General features: G+C 45.2%; 1 protein-coding gene across 2 annotated transcripts in view; it reads right to left on the reverse strand.

The window, feature by feature from the left end:
• LOC149285753 (phosphatidylethanolamine N-methyltransferase-like) overlaps positions 1 to 16508 on the reverse strand; it is a 40571-nt gene that overhangs the window by 21477 nt on the left and 2586 nt on the right. For both annotated transcript variants that reach the window (XM_089495044.1, XM_089495043.1), the window contains exon 3: positions 1595 to 1710. In XM_089495044.1, coding sequence (XP_089351170.1) covers positions 1595 to 1710 — 116 coding nt within the window. The remainder of the gene's footprint in view (positions 1 to 1594; positions 1711 to 16508) is intronic.

The raw sequence follows: 16508 nt of genomic DNA on the forward strand, positions 1-16508 counted from the left end.
GAAAGACGGCTGTGTCCTTTCTACAAACCGCCAAAATCCAGCGTAAGGAAATTACCTCCACGGCCGACTGATTCCTATTCCATAGCGCGGTACAACGGGCAGTCAGCGTAAGAATAACTTGGGATCTGGGCATCTCTTTGCTGTGGAGCACGTCACTGCGCATGTGCAGTGCCGCTCCTTCCCTGGCCCTTTAAACTAAGCCCATGCACATTTTTTATTAATGTATCTGAATGAGGCATTTACAAAAATAACGTATTTCTAGTTTTGAGATGGGTCATTGGGTAAAGGTTAAATCCAGTTTATTCCCATTAGGTTTATATCAGTCGATGTGGAACGTAGTGTTGTGTAATCTGTGTGTTCAGACAGAAAATTATACAAAAATACACACACCGCACCCGTATTATATAACAGGCCAAACACCCAGGCACTGTCAAAAAAGCTTAATGTTTTAACAAAAGAAATATGGTGGCCGGTTGGCGGCAGTAATATTAAAGGCACAAGGAGGGTATTACCCTCTTATAGCAAGAAATTGGGTCAATTAGGCCAGTAGCATTGGTAGAGAATACATTTTTCTGTTGCTCTATCCAATCATCCAATAAATAGCAATACAGAGGAGAGAGAAAGATAGAGGAGAGAGAAAGAGGAGGAGTGAGAAAGAAAGAGAAGGAGGAGTGAGAAAGAAAGAGAAAGAGGAGAGAGAAAGAGCAGAAAAAAAGAGAAAAAAGGAGTGAGAAAAGGAGAGAGAGATACAAGGCGAGTGAAAAGATGAGAGAGAGGAGAAGAGGAGAGAGATAGAGAGAAAGAGAGAGATTGGAGAGAGACAGAGAGTGGGGAGAGAGACAGAGAGTGGGGAGAGAGAGGAGGAGAGAGAGGGGGGGAGAGAGGGGGGAGGGAGAGAGAGGGGGGAGGGAGAGAGAGGGGGGAGGGAGAGAGGGGGGGGAGGGAGAGAGGGGGGAGGGAGAGAGAGGGGGGGGGGGAGAGAGGGGGGGAGAGAGAGAGAGGGGGGAGAGAGAGAGAGGGGGGAGAGAGAGGAGGGGGGGAGAGAGAGGGGGGGGGGGAGAGAGAGAGGGGGGAGAGAGAGGAGGGGGGGAGAGAGAGGAGGGGGGGAGAGAGAGGAGGGGGGGAGAGAGAGGAGAGAGGAGAGAGAGGAGAGAGAATGCATCAGCTTCTGAGTTTGGTCTCGAGTGGGAAGTGTTGTGTTTAATTAGAGCTGAATTGAGATGTAAACAGCGCTAATGAATTGAGAGTAGAGGGGATTAGCTGCACCTCTGCAGGGCCCATATCAAATGTCTGATAATTCACATTAAACTAAAAGGCTGGGGGGGGGGGGAAAGCAGGTACTCAATGTTCTTTCTTAGGGACCGGATAGTGAAGGGTTAATTAATTAGAACAGTAAACCAGCATAACTGCTGCAGCCCTAAATGTACAGCCGGGTAACTCACAGGCCCCTAGGGAAATATATATAACGTGTCCTGGGCAATATGGCCGCTGCGGTCACCCCAAACTCGCCTGTTAACCATGTAAAAGCTTGGGTGATTTGCTATAAAAAAAAATAAAAAAAGAGTGTATGGTTTTTGAACTGGTCTGTACTTACCAATGGCTTCTGAAGACGGCGAGGAATATAAGCACTGCGCCCAGGCAGTAGCAGGCGACATACGGCGATCCGAATATCCTGGTGAGGGTGTGAGTCCTGTACTCCCATCTCGCTACCTGTCGGGGACAAGGAGACTCGTTAAAGTGAGACTGTGTTACTGAACATCGTGGCCAACCTTACTGATCCCGCAGATGAGGTCAGTTGACGTCATCACGGCTTTAAACGGGGTAAAAGCATTTAATGGGGGTTAAGCTACATCCCTTGTGCTCTTCTAAAAACCAAAAAACACCCTACTAGTCACACTGCATGAAATACCAGAATATTGCCCTAAAATGCCCTGTGATGACATCAAAGATCTTTTTATGAAGTGGAATTATCAACGAAGTATTTTTCGGGATGAGGTCGCCAACTGGGTTCTCAATGAATGCAGTATAGCCAGAATTTTAGGATATTCCTAACAAACCATATATTGTGCTGGACACCCCCACTTTAAAATGTGGTATGGTCCAACCAAAGACCAGAGACAACACGTCCTTTGCCTGCATCCGTAGAAGGGGACAGGTTTTACACGCAGCGGATATTTTGGGTCAAACCTGTACTTTTTTTATTTCTTTTTGGTCCATTCGTTTTCAGACAACAAATTTAGTTTGGGTGAAATTCGGAGGGATTATTCTATTTCGGAAACAAAATTGAGAGTAAAAAAGAAAAAAAAATCCCTCTGATTCGTTGGGGTTCCTCCTCGTTTTTCGGTTATCGTACAAATGAACGAAACCGGCAAATTTTGTTCAAATTTAAATTCGCACGATCCGTCCGACCAACGTACAAAGTCCTGCTTTTGCGTCTCTGCCCTGTCGCTATTTTCGTTGGTACTGTTTGTTGGATCTACGTTGCGTTTCCAGGCAGAGGTCCCCAGTTGCCGGCAGGCATGAGGTTCACCGCGTCGCTATTAGCGTCTGTTATACAATGGGGAATAATGGCGGCGTAATCTGAAAGTCTCCCTGAAATGATACACTGACCCATTTGATAGTTTAATGACATGAACAAACTCGAGGAAACAATGAAAGGCTGGGGGACGGCGTCCGACATTCGTTACAAAAGAACGTCCTCAAACTTATCAGCGTTAATGATTGCAGGGCTTTGGCAAAAAAAAAAAAAAATGGGGGGGAGGGGGTGTTTATGGGTTTTACAGAAATTAATAACTGGCGTGATAATGCCATAAAGGAACAGCCGGTATAACGAGAGGCACAGGTACAAACAACACTCAGGACGTTAATGAGTCCTACGCCTGAGCGGGCGCTGACAATGCCAACTGCCGCCAAATGCTAAAAGGGAAACGAAATTACACAACAGGCAAAAATGGTCAAAAAAGTGTTTTTTTCTTTAATGTTTCTATCTTCAAGTCTTCTCCTTTTGTATCCGGCCAGGTACTTGGTGAACTGCTGAGTGTCTTATTGCATGGTGTGCACTTACATGCTTTAAAGTCTCTGATGGGTCAGCAGCACTCATTCCAAGAGAATGGCGTCCATTCATAAAGGAAGTCTTGCGCAACCAAGTTATTGCACGAGACCTCCGCCGAGGGGATGAATGATGGTTCCTGAGAACGGCTTCAGGTGCGAATCATTCCCCTTCATTCCCTGCTGTTTCTATACACATTATCGGGGCTTTTAGGGCTGTAGAACCATGCGATACCCTCATACCCAGCAAACATTCTGACCTCCTAAGAAAGGGGGCATCAGGAGAGGAAAGAGGGACATCAGGGGGGGAGAGAGGGGCATCAGGGATGGAGAGCACAAGGGTTTAGGTACCAAAGAAGGTTTTGCCAAACTAAACAGGGGCACTTGGGAAGTATAAAATAAGTTTGCACATTCATGCACCGCACACTACGGTGATGAGATGCCTCCTCCCATGGTGCTGATCTGACAATGGAGTATATATTATTAGGAAAAGTGAGTATTGTATCTCCTGTGTTCATGTTTGGGGTACAGGACGATACCGCAGCCTAACGTTATATTACAATGTACAAATAGGGGTTTAGTCTCTGACCAGGGAAGACCTGAAAGCCGAGGTCCTGTCATCCGAGGCTGCGGGAGGGTTATGATGGCGAGAGCGACCGGGCCGCGGTTCAGCGCGGTGATACGTCGAGTTCTCTACACCCCGGCGGTGGCCCTACAGGGAATCGATCGACGAGAGAGCAGGAGAGGTGTGCCGAAGGCCAAGACTTGGCAGTTAACTAGCTGCGGGATTCTGGCACACGGAGAGAGCTCGATATCCGCCATGAAGTCAGAAAAGGGGCTACGGAAGGACACCGGCGCCGACCGGGTTCAGCTCAGCTCACCGTAGATAAGTTAGTTGGCCAGTTTAATTTGAAATGTTCAAAAGAGTAAAATACAAATAAAACCATTTTTTTTTTGTGATTTTTCATTTGATTAAAAACCTTACTGTCCTGCTTGCGTCCCTTTAATCTTTGGAAAGCCTGCAACACGTGTCTGTCTCTTTGGGTGGCTCAGTCTAAAAAAAAATGTGGGGTAGGATACGATCTTACATGTAAGGAGATCCTGAAAGCTTGCCCCGGTAGGGAGACCTGTGAGTTCACCTTCAGTGGTTGGAGATAAAAGTGGCCCGGCTGGCTATGGGAAAACGGACCACGCGTGCCGTAAGGTCTCCGGTATCCCTGACGCTCGGAGCAAACAGCGATAAGGCGCAGGTGCTGGGAATTTCGAAACATGTTGTGCGCGTCTGTCCCAGGCAGCTCAGGGGCACGAGGGACGTGCAACGCTTCTCGAGACAGAGTCCCACTTGTTATTCACAGATGTACCGCTGCACACAACGGTCTGGCCGGGATCTCCCCCCCGATGCACACAACGGTCTGGCCGGGATCTTCCCCCCACCCCCCCCCGACACATACACGGTCGGCGACCAGTCGTTAGCTATTTACATAGAATTATTTAGGAAGAGACAGCTCGGCATTCACTCCGTTGATCGTCTCTAACGCGGATAGTAATTGGGACGGGTTGGGCGTAAAAAACGCAAACTGGTTATTTACTAAGACCACTTATGGAGCAGAACCCCCACCCTGCCCTCAGTATAACCCATTTTAACCCCAGTAACAGACAGATCTGAAAGCAAAGTATCTTGGGTATTAACTTAATTTGAATTACACATCATTATTTATACTTTTTTTTTTTTTTAAGAATAAAAGCTTAGAAAAATACTTTTTGGTGCATTTCTCAATATAAAAAAAATTGTTAAAAAATAAAAAAATTTTTTTTAATGTAGTTTGTAGTATTTGACTACAACCATTTGTCACATAAAAGGTTAAAAAAAAAAATCCTTTCCAAATTTTATGCTCGGCTGTCGTTACCCTCTGTGGATCCTTATTGTGTTTTTGGAAAAACTGCAGCGGAAACTTGATTTTCAGAAAAATAAATGGACAATTTATGAATACAACGGCTTCACACGATGAGTTTACGGGGGCGTTTTTTTTTCTTTTAGAAATGTATAATTCATGCGTTTTTCTTTCGCAGAAGCAGATTGAGTTTAATTTGTCGGAAAGAAGAACCTTCAAGGCGCCGAAGAAACATTTATCGATGCCGTCTGGTTTGTTTTGCAATTAAACCTCAGTGGATGTGAGCTTTTAATCACAGAAAACAGCACAAGATCATTTAGGAGGCTTTTTTAGCTTGTATGAAAACGGCCTATCAGCGCCTGCTTTTGTGTCACATGACAATTAAGCGTTCCCGGCAAAAACAGTGTTAAACTTAGAGGAGGTAGAACACCATCTTTAACTATCAGCTCCCGTTCACCCAATTCTTCTGCCAACTGGTTACTCTTATTGAGATGCCCAATTCGCCACAGACAGGCACGCCATTTTAGGTACATCACAAAAAGGGGTGTGGCAGTGGGTGTGTCTTAAATGTAGCCCTGCCCACCATTGTCTTGTTTTAGGTGATTTGGGCCATACTCCATGAATATGAATACCAAGTTTTATCCGCTCCCTAGAAATGAAAACCTAGCCTTTCCTTTACCGAGGGGGTGGTAAATAAGTGGAACAGCCTCCCAGCAGAAGTGGTAGAGGGTAATACAGTGAGGGTATTAAACATGCATGGGATAGACATACGGCTCCTGAATCTAAGACGAGACCAACGACTGATTAAGATCTCTGCAGCCGGAGAAACGGGCCGAATGGGTCTGATCTACCAGCAGATTCTACGTTTCTATTGTAGAACGCACTCAGATTCAAAGTATTTGTACTTATTATGATTTTTTTACCAATCTCTGCAATTAAAAAACAAATATATATATATATATGGGGTTTCGTGTTCTCTTAAACTTTTACATTTATAGGTGGCTGGTTAATGCTGACCGGCCGTCGGGATTCTATTTCAGGATTTTCCGTTCTGCACAGTCCATTTACCTTGTTTCTCCATGGATGAAGCTTCATTCCGCTCTCCACAAAAACATTAAATAAAACAAAGCTGTTGGGTTTTTTAAGCCAACGGCCAGAAACGAGCGCGAAACGTTTTGGATGTTGCCCTCTGTCAGGGCAGCTCGTTATATCACTATAGGCAAGTCGGTGTCTTCTTCGCCACGTTGATTTGTTTTCCTTTCGGGCAGAAGCTGAGTTTCGCGGGACCCTATTGTACATGTTCCCATTCCGTTTAAGTAAACAGTCTAACGATTGGTTATTTTCCTTCTTTTAAAGGTCGTTCGTCGACTAGAGACAGATGGAGGCTTATATGGCCAAATGTAATAGATTGTGAGCTCACAAGGTCAGGGCCCTCTTAAGTATAGTCTTAACGTGTTATAACGTTGCTGTCCATCTTGTAAAGGCCAAGTGTTCTTAGCTGTTGCGGTGCTATGGAATCTGCTGGCGTTCTATAAATAATATGTAACAATAAGCCTGACGAGTGCGTTGGATTTCGTATAATCGAGCCCTGGCTTGGATACCCAAAACGGGAGGAAAGAAAATCATAAAGTAAAGAAGCACAGAAACCTACTGTAAAGAACATAATCAGTCGTTGGTCTCGTCTTAGATTCAGGAGCCGTATGTCTATCCCAAGCATGTTTAAAATCCCCTCATTGTATTACCCTCTACCACTTCTGCTGGGAGGCTGTCCCCCTTATCTACCACCCTCAGTAAAGTAAAACTTCCTTCCATTACATCTAAGCCTCTGATAGTTTTAGACTATGACTTCATGTTCTAACGTTAGAACAAGAGGTCACGGTCTAAAGAGAAGGTACAACAACACACAGCACAGATTAATTTGTACAGGCGGATAATAATAACTCGGATCTGTACAGAAACATCTCTAATGATCTTATTTAAATCTGTTCTTTCTCCAGGAAGGTCCTATAAAGGATGGCTGGGGCTGATGAGATAATGGCATGCGGCGCACATCTCCCGCGTGTTGATGAGCAGGCGATAATTGGCGGTTTGACCTCTCGTTCGCTTGTCCGTAATTAAGGAAGGTCACGCTCCCACCTTAATTGGAACGAACATACAGATTCCATAGTTAGACTAACAGGAGAAGACTCTCAATGTTCCGTTACAATTAAAGGTCAATCGGAGTCTCTTGAGATCTCCAAAGCCTACAGGTCACTTGACCCATATGTCAAATTTCATGGACCTTCATTAACTAAAAAGCTCTCTTTGATCGAACCACTTAGGAAAACTCACACGGATAACAGAATAAAGTCGCCGTCGGGAACGTCATGGAAAATGAGGAAAAACGAGGGCTGGGTCTTCACCGCAAACTGTTTGTCAATTTCGCTCTAATTTCTATTTTTTTATGGAACGCGCTCTCAAAATAAGCCTTGCGACGGTAGAGTCACGTCCGCTCTGAGCCCTGACAGTGGGTGTCACGTACAGTAAACACGTAACTGTGCCGAGTAACTGGCGTTAGCTAAAATTATGCCAAGAGAAAATCGAAGCCGGTAAAGTAGGTCAGAAACTCGTCCTCCAGTCAGAGAATATCAATCAATGCGCTGTGAAATAGACTATTAGTGGGTCAATGTTATGCAAAATGCGAAGAAGATCGTATCGACTCATCCACAACAAAGTTCCAATATGACTGCGCCCGAATAAATCGCTTAGAATTCCATTTAAACAATTACACCAAGCCCAACGTTCCAATGGGCTCCATCGTCAAGAAGGTTCTTTTTTGCGTTGGATATCTTCAGACGTTTGCCCCCGCAGGTCCCTTTTTTACCTTCGGGATACTTCTTACTATGTGTGGACCGCCACGCCCCGAGGAGAACGAGGTGGCTTATTCTATAATAACCTGAATCTGAGACATTTCTGATGGGATTGGCTACCCGCCTGTCCTCTGATGAAATTGTCTTCTGCAGGACATGGCGGCCGCTTTGAGGACGTGGCACATCCCCACCGGTGGCATCGCAGTAGATTCTTCCTTCGCTTTCCTAACAATATACTCTACGGGCAAGATCGGCCAACATTAGGCGGTTGGCGGACGTGATGATTCTTGATTTTAGCAGGGAACTCAGAAGGTAACATGAGTGTAAATTACCGGGTACCTTCCTTGGGGTTATTGCCAAGGCGGCAGGTGTGCGAATTAGTCTTCATATATTAGGAACGTTCTGGGACTTCATATAATTGTCGACCTCGAATCCACCGGCAAACCATCTGGTAACCGTAAAACCTACTTGACGCTTGGCATGCTGAGCGCCGCTGTTAAAGGTGCCGTTCCGCTTAGACAACATTAACTGCAGCTTGTTAAGCAAATACATACATCCTTTATGTCTTATATACGTCTTAAACATCTTATAGGATCTGTGTGAAACTTTTAAGAAACTTTGTCAGTATAACAATTAAGCGTTCGGTGAATTAATATGAAAGAGGAAAACTTTTACACGAGTAACAAACGATTCCTTGGGATATTCAGCAGTAGTAGGAATGATGCACTTAATAACCAATGTGTTATATTTAGCCGTTTAGGTGAAACGGAACCTTTAAAGGAGTACAGAGAATGTTTTGAAAAAGCTACATTCTTTTTTTTTGTTTTGATGGAGAAAGCGCTCTTTTTTAAGCATTCATAAAAAAAACCCCTGCTGTTTCACTTGTTCCGTATGATCATCGGTTCTGCCCACGGCAATTTACAGAAGGAGGGATAGTCCTAATTCCTAGTGCATGGACCAGTAAATGCGTATTATTCTAGTGGAATATAAGGAAGTTTTACTTTACTGAGAGGGTGGTAGATAGGTGGAACAGCCTCCCAGCAGAAGTGGTAGAGGGTAATACAGTGAGGGTATTAAACATGCATGGGATAGACATACGGCTCCTGAATCTAAGACGAGACCAACGACTCATTAAGGTTTGAGTCTTTATTGCAGGAGAAACGGGCGACTAGACGGGGGCCGAATGGGGGCCGATCTGCCGGCAGATTCTGTGCCTAATTAAGGAGAAGCAAAGCAGATCAATGCAATAGAAATGATATAAACAGAGCACAGACCCCTAAGTTATGGTTTTGCTTTATTCTGGATCATGAAAGCAACATTTTTTTGGGTGAAATAAGTAAGAATCAGCAGGCTGATTACAGCCGGAGAAAGCCCAGATCCTTAGTAATGACAGCGGGTATGGAGTATGTAACAGGGGTTTATAATAATGCTGACGCGGGGACACGTAAGCAGAGATCTGCGCAGGGAATGTGGCTTTCGCTTGTGGAACCTGGACCGGGATCTTTGCCCTGTTATGTAAACCGGGATAAGTCATCTACTGTCGTTTGGTCACCTGATCGACTCTGTATGAGTTCCGAAATGTTTGAGCGTAACACAGGCTTACTCACTATTGATGTTTAAAACTAGGGCATGTGTTTCCGAAAGAATGGCAGACATAACAACGATTTCTGGCAAAACTTTATATAAGGGTGTCTTTTCTACGTCGGGTCCAGGAAGACTACCCAAGAGGCAGCAGACGTTCCAGGTCAAGTAACACTGACTACGTCAGGGCAGACAGCACAGGTTTCAGGTCAACTTAACACCGCTTGGTCAGGGCAGGTAGCACAGGGTACAGGTCAAGTAACACTTCATAAGTCAAGGTGGGTGACACTGGTTCCAGGTCAAGCAACCTTGCCTAGGTAAGCAAAGGTAGCATAGATTGCAAAGGTTCCAAGTCAAGTAACACTTGCTAGGTCAGGGCAGGCAGTACAAGTTCCAGGTCAAGGAACATTGCCTACAGGTAAAATAGCACTGCATAGGTCAGGGCAGGAGGCACAAGTTCCGGGTCATGCAATATTGCATAGTTATGGGAAGGTAGCACCCATTCCAGGTCAGGTTCAACTGCTTAGGTCAGGGCAGGTAACAAAATCAAGTAACACTAGCTAGGTCAGGGCAAGTTCCAGGTCAAGTAGCATTGCCTTGGTCAGGGCAGGTGGCATAGGGTCAAGTAACATTGTCTAGGTCAGGGAGTCAGGGCAGGTGGCATAGGTCCCAGGTCAAGTAACATTGCCTTAGTCAGAACATATTAACATGTTCGAAGTCCAGTAATAAGACCAGGTCAGGGAACACAGGGGGGAAACTTTATGACCAAAATGATTGCCAGAGAAAACAACCCACAACATGTGCCCCCCACAGACCATCTATGGGATAACGGATAGAACAATCAACGAACAGATTGATCCAAATAGAATGGAAAAGAAAGAGGCCTGTTCTACTCCTCTCCTTAAGTATTTATTTAAGCGGATAGAGCGGAAAGAGACGCGCTGGATGCCGAGCTTTGTGGCTCAGGTGCGACGATGAAAAACTCTTGGAAACAATTTGCAATTGGAAGGAGCCGGATCGTTTCCAAAGGCTAATGAGTTCAGATCATGGCTGTAGGCCTATTGTGCTAATGTACCCAAGACAAAAAAATAACGAGTGTCAAAAATAAGCTGCGTTCTTGGTACATGTACGCAAAATAAAAAGAAAAAGGTCCGCCTCGCTCGGCAGCTGCACAATGTGTCTAAAAAAGAATTCCCAGTGTGTCTTTAGTCAAATCACAAAATGTAGCGGGATTCATGGTGCGACTCTTATGCCAGATAATGTTACACGCTGTGCTCTATAACGTCGCCAGCTGAGAACGTCTGCTTCAAGCAAAAAATTATATTCTTTTTGTTTCCACTGTATTCAGTTTTCAATGTATAGTTTTAATTAAGCGGCATGAAGATTTTGGCACTGGTGGTTGGGGGGGGGTTAACGTGTTGAGCAGCGGGAGGAACATGGATACATATTTGGGACAGACATGTATTTGTAATTTAGGCATAATTTATGACACGTAGTAGTCTTCCAGTGCTGAAAGTTTACGGTTCATGATCTTCTGTGCTGACCTTTGCTACATTGTGGGCATGAGGTTTCGTAGTATGAGGCACATTAGGTGGCCTGGAGAGGAACTCTTGGCCAAAGTCTATTTTCTGGTGGTTGAGAAATCCCATACGGGGGTCTGAATAGGTCCAGATACACCACCGAGAATCCCCTTTGGAGATTGACTCCATCATTCATCGTGGAAGAAGAAACATGGGGGGAAAAGGTACATGAATGGTAGGGATAATGAGAAGCCGCAAGAACCACCAAGCACTTGAGTTCCCGTCCTAACATGAAGGGACGATACATTGTATCAGCCACTTTCCCAACATGCACCCCAAGCTTTTGGCCCCGTTTCGCTCTTCCATACAGACTCTCCTAACATTTCTCCCCGAAGACCAACTGGGCCGGGTGGGCCGATGCTCGTGGGCAAGATCAAATTGAGCAGAACCTTCCCGGTTTGGGTACGGACTCCCCCTGCACAATCGGTTAATGCGATTTTAATTTCGTAAAAAGCAGCTCCAGTCCGCAGCGTGGAAGGACAGTTTGTACCTGCACAAGCTGCCGAAGCAGATAGCTAAGAGCAAATACAAACACCGGCAGAAACCCAATCCCCCGTTTTATACACACAACAAATCCATAGTGACTGGATGTACGTATCTGTCTAATTGTACATAGGCGGCAGCGGCAGAGCACTCCGTCCCGGCTCGCGGGATAAGGTTCCATATTCTTTGGTAAGACACCCGCTGGAACATTTCCCGTGAATCGGTAAAGCAGCCTCCTGCAGCTATCGGGTAAAAGGCCAGTAACTGAGAAGAACATCTTGATCTACAAATACAAAAGGGACGCAGGGAAGGGACAAAGGAATAACGCTCTAGGTGGTCCATAATGTCCCCCCACTACAAAAAGCAAGAAAACCTGATTATTTTTTTTTTTTTACCTTATAAACTAGTGGGGGGAGTCGGGTTTAAGACCCAAGCCCTCTTGTATCCAAAATCACTAACCAGTATCCAACAGGCCTTCTTGTCCTGATTGGCTGCGTGCTTTCGTCCGTAGGTCAGTAATTAATTGTTAAAGACTACAGAATGATTTAAATAAAAAGTTAATGTCTCAGATATAAAAGTTCTTTAGGGGCTGCTGGTTCATTTACATCAGACTGTCCTACAGTCCTATATCGTTAAAGTAAAAAAATAGCAAATACAAACATAATATAAATTCAAAATCAAATGTATATATTTTTTATTATATATATATATATATATATATATATATATACTTATTTTATTTTATTGTTTTTGTCCATCTGGTCTGTCAGTTTTTCTGTAAAAGAGGTTAATTCTCTCTCTGACTTCTATATGCATTAAGAAGTCCAACCCAAGCTGGTGAGATGACTTTCAAGAGAGGGTCCCATATCAGCTCGGCGTTATGCATAGCTTGGGAAACCCTCCATGGTCCCTCATTCGCAATCACTGGAGTATCCCTCGCTCTGCGAGTCTGATACACAACGTTAAGGAGCCTATTTTGGGTTAGTAGGATTCGGTTATGTAAAAATAAGTGCCCTGATTAACTCTGAATAAGCTCAGCCAAGTAAACCGGTTAGCATGGTGTAACGTAACAAAAATGTTTCCTAATCCTGAGCTGGTTTTTACTCATAACGCGACGGGGCGCCCCTCTGAATCCCATCTCTAAATGCCAAATATGGACCAGCAATGGTCTGTGTGAGGCATGCGTGCCAGATGGCAAAGGTACAGATAGACCGAGAACAGAAAGCTGTCTACAAAGAATCAGCCGGTAGGAACAACCCAGCGAAAATACAAGGAAATTACAAAAAAAAAATAATCTTCTTAAATAATTCAAGACTGCCTGTTCTGTGCCGATGTCACCAACCCTCACTGAAAACAAGATAAAATGCCGTAACAAAACTAAATGCCCAAAGAAAACTGATTCTAATAAATGGCAATTATTATTATTATCATTTTTGTTAAAATACATTTCAACCTAAAAATGGATTTCCTGGTTTCATCTGATTTTGTTCCAATAAACTCCCTTTATCTGCAGACCTGGAGCCGCCGTTGTTATCAGTCACGTGATATTTGGGCTGACTTTCCCGGCTCAATCACCACACTGAGCTGATGCTTTATGGCGATGCTAATGAAGTCCGTTCCTCCATAGACTTACATTAGTCAGAATGTCAAGCAGGGTGATTCTATGTCAGGCAGTATGATAAGGAGTCGGGGGGTTTAGTAGATCGGGGGTCAGATAACAGAGCGAGAATCATACAAACGGCTGATATGCAGCTGCCTGAAAACTTTATATTATGGGGCAAAAAACAGAACTGGTATAAAAACTAAAACTGCGCAATCTGTGTAACCTAATACCAAGAATAAAAAAGAAAACGGTGGGATTCACGATTTACTGTCGTATGGATTGAGATATCTATATGTGTACAAGTATGAGCACAATTTCTTGTAAATAAATACATTAAAAAAAAAAAATTAAATACTATGTATTTAAAACAAAAATGGTGGGAGAGCGACGGGCATTCCTACAGAAGCGAGTATCCCTCTCTGAAGAGTAAACAAGGAACGCCCCGCATACCTCCATCTGGCTGCGACACAGCGGTGTTTGGAGCATGAAATCTGCAAGCTGCGGCCGAGCGCGGGGGAAAGAGGTCTGCGGAACGTGGAGGGATCCCTGTGTGCTTGTGTGTGAAGGTCAGGGCCTGCAAACAGCTGCTGCTTTATTGCTGACATCAACCCTGATAACACTGAACACGGTATCTGCGGACTTACCTCTCGTTCCTCATCGTCACAGCCGTTTGGTAATCCAAATGTAACTTTTCTTTTATCGGTAATATATATATTTTTTTAATATGTGGAATGATGACATAAAACTGATTACAGAATTTAGAGACTTACTCGCTTAACTGCGCGGGTGCGCCTCGTCCTGCCAAATTCGACAGTTCTGCAATTAATTCAAGCTTAAAAAACACCATCTCTCTTTTCATTTCGAATTCCCAGACTGAGTCCGGGTAAAAGTTTAAGTTTTAAAACATTTTCCCCATTCATAATTTTTTCTGGTTCTGATTAGTTTCAGCCCGTAGTCACATGACACAAGGTGAAAGCACATATTGGTCTAAAAGCTTTGTTGCCAGCGCAGCGGGAGTTCTTTTTAATGTATTTTAAGCTCTCTTGAATGAAAATCAGTTTATAAACTTTTATATTTTGCTTTTTGCGGGTGTTATCTAAAGCACCGGGACATATTATTATTGTTTTATATAGCGCCATCCGATTCCACAGCGCTGTACAAAGGGTAGACAGGACACAACAATTAGTATATAACATAACAAGATGACATACAGAAACAACAGGTGAGGAGGGCCCTGCGCACAGGAGCTTACAATCTATCGAGCCAACTTGACCTGGGCCGAGGAGTCAGATGACCCCCGAGAGGAAGCATGACACCCAATCCTCACTGAACCATTTCCAAAATATTATACACAAATTCCCGGCACCCATAACCATTTTAAGGAGAGAGGGCCCACCTCAACCATCCATGAGCGTCGTTGAGGACCCAATGCAGACCTGGGCAAAGCACGGCCCGCGGGCCACATCCGGCCCGCTGAATAGCTCGGACCGGCCCGCAAAGAGTGTCCTGGTGACTCACCAATGAGTCCGGTGTCCCCCCCCCGCCCCGGTCACTTACCTTAAACTCCTGTGTTGGAAGCGTTTGTCTCGGGTGCCGGCGCTTTACGCTGGGCGCCGGCATATGACGTCAGACGCCGGCGATCAGCAGTGAAGCGCCGGCACCCGAGACAAACGCCTCACGCTTCCAACACAGGAGTTTAAGGTAAGTGACCGGGGCGGGGGGGGAGATCCTGAGAAGGGGGGGTTAGGGAGTTAGAGGGGAGATACTGAGAAGGGGGGGTTAGGGAGTTAGAGGGGAGATACTGAGAAGGGGGGTTAGGGAGGGAGGTCTTACTGTGTGTGTGTGTCTTACTGTGTTTGTGTGTGTGCGTCTTACTGTGTGTGTGTGTGTCTTACTGTGTGTGTGTGTGTCTCACTGTGTCTGTGTGTGTCTTACTGTGTCTGTGTGTGTCTTACTGTGTCTGTGTGTGTCTCACTGTGTCTGTGTGTGTCTTACTGTGTCTTACTGTGTCTGTGTGTGTCTCACTGTGTCTGTGCGTGTCTTACTGTGTCTGTGTGTCTCACTGTGTCTGTGTGTGTCTTACTGTGTCTGTGTGTATCTTACTGTGTCTGTGTGTGTCTTACTGTGTCTGTGTGTGTCTTACTGCGTGTGTCTTACTGTGTCTGTGTGTATCTTACTGTGTCTGTGTGTGTCTCACTGTGTCTGTGTGTGTCTCACTGTGTCTGTGTGTGTCTTACTGTGTCTGTGTGTGTCTTACTGCGTGTGTCTTACTGTGTTCATAGCTTATTCAGTTATTGTAATAAATATTTTAGCCCATTTTTTAGCTCAAAATATTTTTTCCTTTTTTTTCTCCTCTAAAATCTAGGTGCGTCTTATCAGCAGGTGCGTCTTATAGAGCGAAAAATACGGTATGCACTCCGAAGCCTTGTTCATTTTGTTCACTTCTGTGCTGTGCTAATAGTTATTCAGGCCTTACTTATTCAAGCACCTCTACCAATGACGTAGGCTTGAATAACTTTATTAAACAGCACATAAGTTAACAAAATGGACAAGGCTTCGGAGTTTGTAGTTTGTAGAGGTCTGGCCCTCTAAAACCATTCCAATTTCTCATGTGGCCCCATGGGAAAATTAATTGCCCACCCCTGACCCAATGGCTTCTTATCTCAGCCAATGTCCCGCATAGTAAGTGAATAACTGAGTTTTTTGGGAACCAGATACTTAACCAAGAATCAGCTTAGTGATCACACTCATTAATCCTTCAGAGCCAGGTGCCCTATGACATCACCAGGCAAAGTCAGCCAACTCTAGCAGCAATCACGACTGTGATGACATTTCTGAACTGTCAACGCCGCGCGAAAAGGCAAACGAACCCTGCCGATGCTAAATGCCAAGTCCACAATCGTCAACATTATTATATATACCGTATTGGCTCGGATATAGGCCGCCCCCGTATATAGGCCGCACCCTAAAAGTTTGGTGCTTTTTAAAAAAAAAAGTTTTTTTCTTTAAAAAAGCACCAAAAAAACATGCTGCCACTCTGTCTCCCCCCCCGAGATATGCTGCCACTGTCCCCCCCCCCGAGATATGCTGCCACTGTCCCCCCCCCGGGATATGCTGCCACTCTCCTCCCCCGAGATATGCTGCCACTCCCCCCCCCCGAGATATGCTGCCACTGTCCTCCCCCCCGAGATATGCTGCCACTGTCCTCCTCCTCCCCCCCCCCGAGATATGCTGCCACTGTCCTCCCCCCCCCGAGATATGCTGCCACTCTGCCCCCCCCCCTCCGATTTACCAGAGCAGACCCCCGGGAGTCTGCTCTGGTAAGTCTTGGGGGCAGAGGTAAAACGCATCGTGCGGACGGTCACCGGCTGCGGCGATGCGGGTAAACAACAACCTCCGCAGCCGGTGATCGTCCGCGCGATGCGCTTAGACAACCTCCCGTGCCGGCACCCCCCCAGTGGAAAGTGCTGGC

This window comes from Sceloporus occidentalis, unplaced genomic scaffold, assembly GCF_023333645.1.
Source record: "Sceloporus occidentalis isolate IW3139 unplaced genomic scaffold, rSceOcc1.0.p SCAF_76, whole genome shotgun sequence".
NCBI classification, from domain to species: Eukaryota; Metazoa; Chordata; class Lepidosauria; order Squamata; family Phrynosomatidae; genus Sceloporus; species Sceloporus occidentalis.